The 8,997-nt window shown below is 43.9% G+C and overlaps 1 protein-coding gene across 1 annotated transcript; it reads right to left on the bottom strand.

Annotated features, from left to right (window-relative positions):
* Positions 1–355: 355 nt before the first annotated feature.
* On the bottom strand, positions 356–8,613 carry AHSA1 (activator of HSP90 ATPase activity 1). Its single transcript, XM_063090488.1, has 9 exons — positions 8,381–8,613; positions 6,830–7,020; positions 4,924–5,006; positions 4,405–4,522; positions 3,208–3,296; positions 1,775–1,903; positions 1,194–1,295; positions 863–914; positions 356–748 (listed from the first exon to the last, which is right to left on the bottom strand). The coding sequence occupies exons 1-9, from the start codon at positions 8,458–8,460 to the stop codon at positions 576–578; spliced, it is 1,017 nt and encodes a 338-aa protein (XP_062946558.1). The 5' UTR covers positions 8,461–8,613; the 3' UTR covers positions 356–575.
* Positions 8,614–8,997: the final 384 nt, after the last annotated feature.

Here is an 8,997-nt window from a genome sequence, read left to right as displayed (position 1 = left end):
TAGTTCAGGAATGCCTGGTAGTGGGAAGCAGGCTCCCTTCATACTACTTAACTACCTACATGTACCCAAAATCGAGACTAGGCCTTCTAACCCCTCCTGTTTTCTTGAATTCAAAACCTTCAAAGGGGGCTGGCCTGTGACTCACTTGGGAGAGTGTGGTGCTGATAACACAAAGGCCACAGGTTCGGATCCCTATATAGGGATGGCCAGTTAGCTCATTTGGGAGAGTGTGGTGCTGACAACACCAAGTCAAGGGTTAAGATCCCCTTACCATTCATCTTTTTTAAAAAAAAACCTTCAAAGTAACTTAGTACCAGTCATACACTTTGAAATAAACAAAGGTTCCAGACATGGATGTTTTTTAAATTATGTTTATTTAGCGTATGTACACATAAAAGAAATTGCCCTCTGATCCCACCCAGCAAAAACATGCACAAACCCAAGGTATATATAGAGGGCAGGGACCCCGGCCCCAAGTTAGCGGTTGGGATGGTGCAATCCTGTGAGTCACAAGCCCCAGTCAGGAGAGGGCTGGACTGAAGTGTTGGGCAGGCTGGAGGCCCCTGCTGCTGGCCCTAAAATAAGCGTGCACCATAGCCAAAGGTCTGTTTGATGCCCTCAAAGTAGTACCGCTGCCAGCCCTGCCGCGTCCGCTCCTCCTCAGGAGCAGGGATGCCTCGGCCTTCCATGCAAACCTCAGTCTCTCCATTCTTGTCAATGAAGGTCAAAGTGATGGTAGCAAAGTGCCCTGGGGAAAAGGCAGAGGGGGTAGGTTTCAGATCTAGGGTTTCCACCTGAGTTTGAGTAGGGAGGAAAGAAAAAGTTCTGAGGGTAATAGCAAAAACCAAATATGCTTACTTACCCTCTGGCCAAGATTTAAACCTCCACTTCATCACAATATGTTTCTCAGGGACCTAAAATAATCAAAGAGCTCATTCTATACTATAGACTACAATGTGCCCAACCCTAGCTAGGATTAGCCATCCATCTTTCATACAGAATCTATCATCTGTGCAATTATATTTACTTGCAAGAGACCTCAAATTCCAATATCTTTTGAAAAACAAAACATGGTTTTATTAACAAAAGAGATTAAATCTTTAATTTCACCCACAGAAGTGAGAAAAGGAGAAACATCACTCATCTGATCAGACAGAGGCTATATCCTGGGTCTGGGGCCAGAAGGTACTTACCAGATCAGTAAATTCCCCAGAGACGTTGCCATCTACCATGTGAAATCTCCCACCTTTGTCTGCTTCTAACATTGCAGGAGCATGGGTAAAGGCTTGAACCAGCTGTAGGAAAAAAAAAAAAAAAAGGTGGGGAGAAGATACATGGCTCTTAGTGGAACCCAGGGACAAATGCAGGAAGCTGAAGCCTGCATGCTTCAACCTTCATTTCCAAAGATGCCACTCTGCCCAATGAGCAGGTCCAGGTTCATCCTCTATTCTGTTCCACCACAGACCAGGCTTTGAGTTCAGTAACTTTCTGAATCCATGATGCCATTACTTTGGACCCATTTACTTTTTTAACAAGAATGATTCAGTGGTTCCCACTTACATGACCCAAAACTAGTACAGAAGAGAAAAAGAGGGAGGAAAAATCACTTTGATGAGTGCGTTGAACAAACATGTTTTCCCCTTGCCCCTACTTGTATCAGGAAAGCCTCAGGGTTCAGCCACTAGTACCTCTGCATGCTAAGGGGATGTGCCCATGACCCAAGTCACCTGGAATGGCAGACGGCACAAGGCCCGAAGGACAAGATTATATTTACCTCTTGGGTGGTAAACACTCTGTAGAGCTCTTCTGGTGACGTCAGGAAGGTTTCTCGAAGGGTGATCTTACAAGTGGGGATTTTGACACCAACAGGCCTGGCCTGGGTTTTTGAAGGAGCACTCTTAGCCTATGAAAGTGGCAGTGAAAACGGTCCGTTTAGAGTGATGGTGAAACTCAACACGGCTTCAGGGATAGACCTATGATTGATTTTCACAAAAATTTTCACATCCAAGTCTAATTATTCCAGACGGTGGGAGGGAATTTGTGAGTGTAGGTGTTTCAGTCATGAGGGGAACTTCTCCAGAAACATCCTCAATTCTCAGTGAAAACAACCACTCTAGCAGGAAGACTCTGATACTCATTAAAAAACCCATCAACCAAAGGACAAGTCAAATCATCAGACATTTCTGAAGAGCTCAGTGTAATTCTCAAACAGAATTTTTATGCTTAAATAGCCAGAGGCAGTTTTCTCTCCACTTCCAGAATATGCTTCACTGCGCTGACAAACGAACAACAGGGCTCCAAAGCAAGTACCAAGCCCGACACACAAAAGTTCCATCTCTAGATAAAATAGTTGCTCACACCACAAATGGCAGGCAAATGGGTGAGATTGATCAATTTCCTGACGGGTGAAGTCAGTGGTCTAACCCTTGATACCGTGATGAGACCTCTAATATCAAAGTTTGGAATATCAACATCCCAGTTAGAAATAATAGTAAGCCCTCCTTATCTGCAGGTTCAGCACCTACAGGCCCAACCAACCACAGATCAAAAATATTCAGAACAAATACAAAGAAAAAAACAATACAGTGTAACAACTACTTACACAGCATTTACATTACATTAGATATTATAAATAATCTACAGATAATGTAAAGCATAAGGGAGGATGTGCATAGGTTATATGCAAACGCTATGCCATATTTAAGGGATTTGAGCATCCGTGGATTTTGGTATCTGCAGGGGTCCTGGAACCAATCTCCCTCAGATATCTGAGATGACTGTATAGGTAAAGATTATCCTGTCTTCATAACCTCTTAATTGGTGTTTAATGCAATCAACAGTCACACCTTGAAGTCCCTGATAGCTTCCATTTGCTCTAGGAATCCACTATAAATGAAAAACCAGGTTAAAAATGGGTAGACAATGGCACATTGAGGATTCTCTAAAAAGTGCCATGAAGCTCAGTTGGTTAGAGCATGGTGCTACTAAAATGAAGGTCCAGGGTTCAATCCCTGTACCAGCCAGCTGCAAAAATAAAATAAAATAAATAAATAAATAAATAAATAGCACCATGAGCAGATCATAAGCTGCTCTGGCTTAGAAGTTAGGGTCAGAGAGAAAGAGCTAAGATGCAGAATTAAGGAGGAGGCAGTCCCTCAACCCTCTTTGCAGACAGCCTCCCACCCGTCATGTGAGAATACCACTTACCTTGCGCTCCTCAGTTTTCAGTGCTGGCTGCCCTGTTGGGTCTACTGATTCTCCATTCACTGTAGGTAAGATCATGCCCTGGGTGAACTCTGAAAAGATAAAATCCCAGCTCTTGGAAGTTATTTCTTAGTAGCTGAGATCTGGGGCTTCATTACAGCTTGGCAAACAAGCCATTTTAACCCTGAATGAGGTAACGACCAGAAAAGGCAGAGTTTATCTATTTTATATCTTTACCTTTGGTCTACGCCAGACAGGTATCTGAGCATATAGTACAGAATTGTAGAATGGTTGCTGAGATTATTTTATAAAGCTTAAACCCCTGACTCAGTTGGAAGCATTACAACTTGTTAAATGCACGTGAGGTCTACTATGTAAGGCAGGCAGTGAATGATTGCAGTGACACTTCAATGACTTCAAGGGAGGGCAATCTATCCTGTACCTATGGATGCGTTTAGTCCCTTTCCTCCACTATACCTTACCTCTGTAGAATAGCCACAACTAGTTATGGCACTGGAGCATTGGTCCCCCCCCCCCCCAAAAATCCATCCCCTTCTATGCTGTTTCCCTTTGATGGTCATTACATGTACTCCAACACCAAGATCAAAACGAACTGGCAGAAATGGAAGCCCAGGGAAAAGCCAAGCTGACCTCTTTTCTAACTATCTAAATATCCCCAGGGAATGCATATCAAAGATAGTCAGGACTGTATTCAAGTAATGAGTCCAGGGATGCCAACTCTTTAGATCAGTTCTGTCTAACAGAAATATAATGTAAGCTTCAAATGTAATTTTAAGTTTTCTAGTAGCCACATTAAAATTAAATAATACAGGTGAAATTAATTTTAATAGGATATTTAACCTAATATATATCATTTCTACATATTATCAGTATAAAAAAAATTAGGTAATTTATTTTTTCTTTGGTACCAAGTCTTCAAAATCCATTGTGTATGTTATATTTACAGCACATCTCAATTTGGGCTAGCCACATTTCAAGTGCTCAATAGCCAACATATTAGATAACGTACTCTAGATCTTTCCTTTACTCAGATCTTATAGACTGACTTAGATATGAAATAGGCCCCCTCCCCCAAAATCTTTACCCATTTGCCAAAGAAAGGACTGTCAAGCCCCTTAATCAGAGTCTGACAGGTGGAAAACTACCTCCTCAAGGCATACATAACTACTCAAGGGATACCTGTTTTGAGGGTGCTGATGTAAATTCCCATTGCTTCTCTTAGAAGTTTCACCCCTTCTTCCTTCATTAAGGCCACGAGATTTGTGTCAGGCTCATCTTTGGCAAGGCTCACACTAATCTGAGTGAAAGATCAGAAGTAGGTGGTAAATAACTTGAGGGGCACCCACATTATGGAATGTGGGTGCTGAGCAATCAGGTAACTGCTGACATTTCCAAAGGAAATGTGTGAGGGGTGGGGTATTCATACAATCCCCATTAGTGTTCCTTCTTGAGTCCTCTCTGCCAAGGCAAAGGTGGCTATTGTTAGAACCCATGTTATAGCTAAGGCAAAGAAATCAAGTAAGTGCAAGCTGCTCTGGAAACTTCCAATGGCATCATATACCTAGAAAATTATCTGAGATTAAGGTTCTGAATACTTGGACCAGGTCTGGGTTATTAATCTTGAATGACAGGTCATTTTTCTCATCTGAGAATAAGAGGATATGAAAGGACTCAGGTGAACAGTTAGGAAATACAAACCTCCACTTCATCCACGCTGTTTTCATCAGACAAGTTGGGGATTTCCACATGTCCCTTGTACTGTACTCCTGACTTAGAGGTACCTGTCAAAAGTAATGCAATGTTATTAGTCTCCTCCTTTGCAGGAACAGTCTCTGCTCTGGAGTCCTAGATACTATACCACTTATGCTTCTTTTGGACAGCTGAACTGACTCTCTTTATTCTGAGAGAATAACACATGCCAGATGCAGTCAAACACCACCTCCCACCCCACACGCACACACTGCAGACATGTCTTTTCTCATCAGATTACTGGAGACCAACTCTGTTATTACAGTGAGACCCAGAGCTACACAGATTTGGCACTAGCATGAATTCTGCCAGGGAGCACTTGGGTCAATAGTCAATAGTTCTGCTAGAGTATCTGTTTTGAAAATATGAATTTACTCCAATGCCAGTGAAATATTAGGCAAAGATTTAGTCATAATGAGAACTTCATGTTTGCTTATACCAACATACTTCAAAAAGTTCATGGAAAGATTCGTATTACCTATCAATTCTATTTTTCCATGAATTTTTTGAAGCACCCTCATATGTGATCTCATCAATGAGAAACTCTAGGTGAACAGAAAACCACACCCAGCTGCACAGGAATACACAGAACACACACATCTCAAACATCTGCCAATGACCTCAGTTCACCCCATGCGTTGTAAGCCACATGCATCCACATCTGGTGTTCCAACGTTCCTTCTGATTTCAGATGACCCTCCTATCACCACTTCACAATAGCCCTCAAGCTGCAACCCTTTTCATGTCCACCTCCACAAGTAAGCTTCAGATCTTTTTCAGGGGAAGCACCATATTTACTGTAGTATTTATGTATTTCTTACTATTCAGCATTTGTAAAATGGTGCTACCAATTTTAAGTTCCTATATTTATTTATTGGTGTCTGGCTGGTAGTTCCTGTATTTTAAAAAGTGTGTCACTGATGTTTTTGGGTTTTGTGTCCCTAATCCCACCTCCCCTATTAGTCCTATGGTATTCGTTGAGAACTTTTGCATAGTGTGATGATTTTTAGGAACACATAGGGTGAGCTATAGCAGAACCAACTATTTCAAAATTAATTAACATTTACCTTCACTCCTCTAAGCCTCAGTTTCTCAATCTATAAAAAGAGGACTGGGCAAGATCATACCTAAGGTTCCTTCCAGACTACTAGGCTTTAGTTTTACTAAAAAGAACAAATAAATAAACATCATGGGCAGACATATCTACTTTCACCTTTCTGTATTACCATTCACCTGAGAAATATTTATTGAAGCACAAATTTACTTCATGCTTTGCCCCATACACAGAGAGTAGCTATCTCATACTCCTTTAAGTTAGAATGCCTTTTAAAATTCAGCCTCCCAACTATTAGGACCATCCAAGTGGTGCATACTCATGGCCTCAATTCTTTTCTAATGTAATCACAGATAGATTGAAACAGCCCCAAGTTATAGTCACATACAAGCTTCATTAGCACAGTGGCCTAACCTCTTAGATTCACACCGGAGAGAGTAAAAAAAAAAAAAAAGATGAAGACCAAAAAAGCCTCCCTTCCTTCTTTTAAATCATTAACAAGACAGATGTAGCAAGTCTGAGGGAACATCACCTTATGTGTCCCAACACAGACCAAGACCCAAAGATGCAGGGACCCAGCCATTTCACTGATGGGGACGCATGAGACCCAGAGAGGAAATCCAATCAGTGTTCCACAGTGGCAGAGAGATTTCAGCAGTCAATACTGCTTTACGTAGGACTCCAAAGCAGCACTATTTGTGTTCTTTCTTCATAACTGCTCAAAAACTATTCTCTTTAGTACCTTAACTGGTCAATCAAAATGCAGTTAACTTCTTCCCTGATGGTCCAGTTTAAACTTACCTGTCCAGTTTAGTTTGATGCTCCACTCATAAAAGAAGATAAGTTTGCCTTTGCGATTGTTAATGGATGCCTCTCCATCAAGCTTACTCACTTCTGTCACCTCACACTTGCCTTCCTCATTTTGCACCTGCACTGCCAGGAACAGTGTTTTCAGTTTATCTGTGGACCAGTTTGAAGCATCTCTCTCCGTCCTGCAAAACAGAAACAAAGCTATGGACCAGCATTCAAATGGAGGATACAATGCTCTATGCAAGTGAAGGCAAGGTTAAAGGAGACCTGACAAACAGTTTGAAAAGAATACAAAACTCTCGGTCCTACTCCAGTATGTCCCCAAACATGGCATTCTCTTTTCTTTTAGGAAGACAAAGTGGTGCATATTGTCAACAAAGACAACTGCTGTATAGAATGATGTATAACTAAATGGGAAATTTTGCTCTCCTTTCTCAGCCTGATGGTGATGGGAATTACTCGACACTTTAACATGGCGCCCCCATTTGATCAAGTGGAAAACTGTGCACATGTTGCTGAATGGTCAGGAGCAGACAGGACAATGGAACACGGTATTCAGCTAAAAGGCCCAGTAAGAAATAAACGATAACCTTGACCTCATTAGCAGTTTTCTGACCTGTCAGATTCAGACTGTGCTATAAACGCCGTAGGCATTTTATACCCTCTAAATGGCCACAAAATCATTAAGTCCAGGACTTCAAAACAACAACAAAAATGAGGTCAAGTACTCTGGGTATGTTAAGAGGAGATTAGACAGACTGAGATATGGGAAGTAAAATCACTATCTGCCTTCCTACTTAATTAATTAAGTAGCAGAGAAAGTAACAGCAAAAAGAGCTGCAACAAAGTAAAAATACAGTAAACAGCATGAACGAAGTTCAGTGGACTTCAAAGATGAGGAAACATTACGTCTAGAACACTTCGTGGAGGAGAGCAGGCTCTTAAGAAAGGTCGGGATATAAAAACCGTGATTGCCTGGCAACCTGCAGTTACTACACAACCAACTTAATAATACTTCCGGCTGAAAGGCTGCAGTCTTCAGCCTCACTGAACTCTGTGCACCTGCAGAACACGTTCCAAATCTTGGCCTGGGGGACTGAGACGGTGGTCCCCTATCACCGACTTCAAATTTCACTGTAAATCCCCAAATAGGAATTACTGCCCCACGGCCCTGAGCTTTCCACAACAATCTCCCAACACAATCGAAGGAGGTTCAGGTCTCAGTGACTCCTCCGGCCACGTGTAGGAAGCATCTCCCCGGCTCAGGCTGGATGCAGCAGCTCCGGCGTCATACTCTCACCTCTCTGAAACCCCTCTCCTGGGGCACAGCCCTCCACACGTCGACCCTCTCACCCCAAACACTGAGACGGTGGCCGGGGGCTTGCAGAGGCCTGGGGCTACTGGCTCCTGCCACAAGAAAGACCCACCTCCATCTCCGGGCAGGGCTGCCTCTGCCCCACCTCTGTCCGGGCCGAGGTTCCAGGAACCCTGAAACCCTGGCTCGACCGCAGCGCTACGGCGCCCTGCCCTGCTGGCCCTCACCAGTGCCAGTTGTTGACGTTGGTGGCGTCCGCCCGCTCCTCCACGATCCAGCGTGGGTCGCCCTCACCCCACTTGGCCATCGGCTCTCCAATCGCACCGCCACCAGCTCCCGAGCAGCCGCAGCCACAGCCTCAGGAACGCTTGGTGCCAGCCGCCCAGTAGCGCCTGGAAACTACTAGAAGCGGCCGCAACACCTCCTGGCTTGCTTTTCCCTCCACCCCAACCCAGCTTCCCCGCCTTAACTTCCGGCTCCTCCCCACTCCCACTGCCTACTTCCGTTCCAACTCCCCGTTCCCTAGGTTTCGCCAGTTCTAGAGTTCCTTCAGGCTCCCTCACGTTATCCCCCAAGGGGCCCGAAATCTAACCCCTCACACGACCATTCCTCACCCGTAATGACACAAAGAACACGTCTCATTGTTTCGCTAGACCCTACCTTGGCCCTGCTGAGCCTCCTGGGAGTTGTAGTCTTGCTAAGGTACCCGCTAGACAATCGCCGAAGGTCGCGCTGAAAGTAAAGGAAATGACCTAGCATAGTGAGCTGGGGGTTCTGGGGGCTGTAGGCAAGAAGCCCTGTAGGCCATCGAGACTGCCCCTGACGGCGGAGGCAGAAAAAACTA

This window comes from Cynocephalus volans, chromosome 3 (genome assembly GCF_027409185.1).
Source record: "Cynocephalus volans isolate mCynVol1 chromosome 3, mCynVol1.pri, whole genome shotgun sequence".
Lineage (NCBI taxonomy): Eukaryota > Metazoa > Chordata > Mammalia > Dermoptera > Cynocephalidae > Cynocephalus > Cynocephalus volans.
This window is presented reverse-complemented; position numbering and strand designations above follow the sequence as displayed.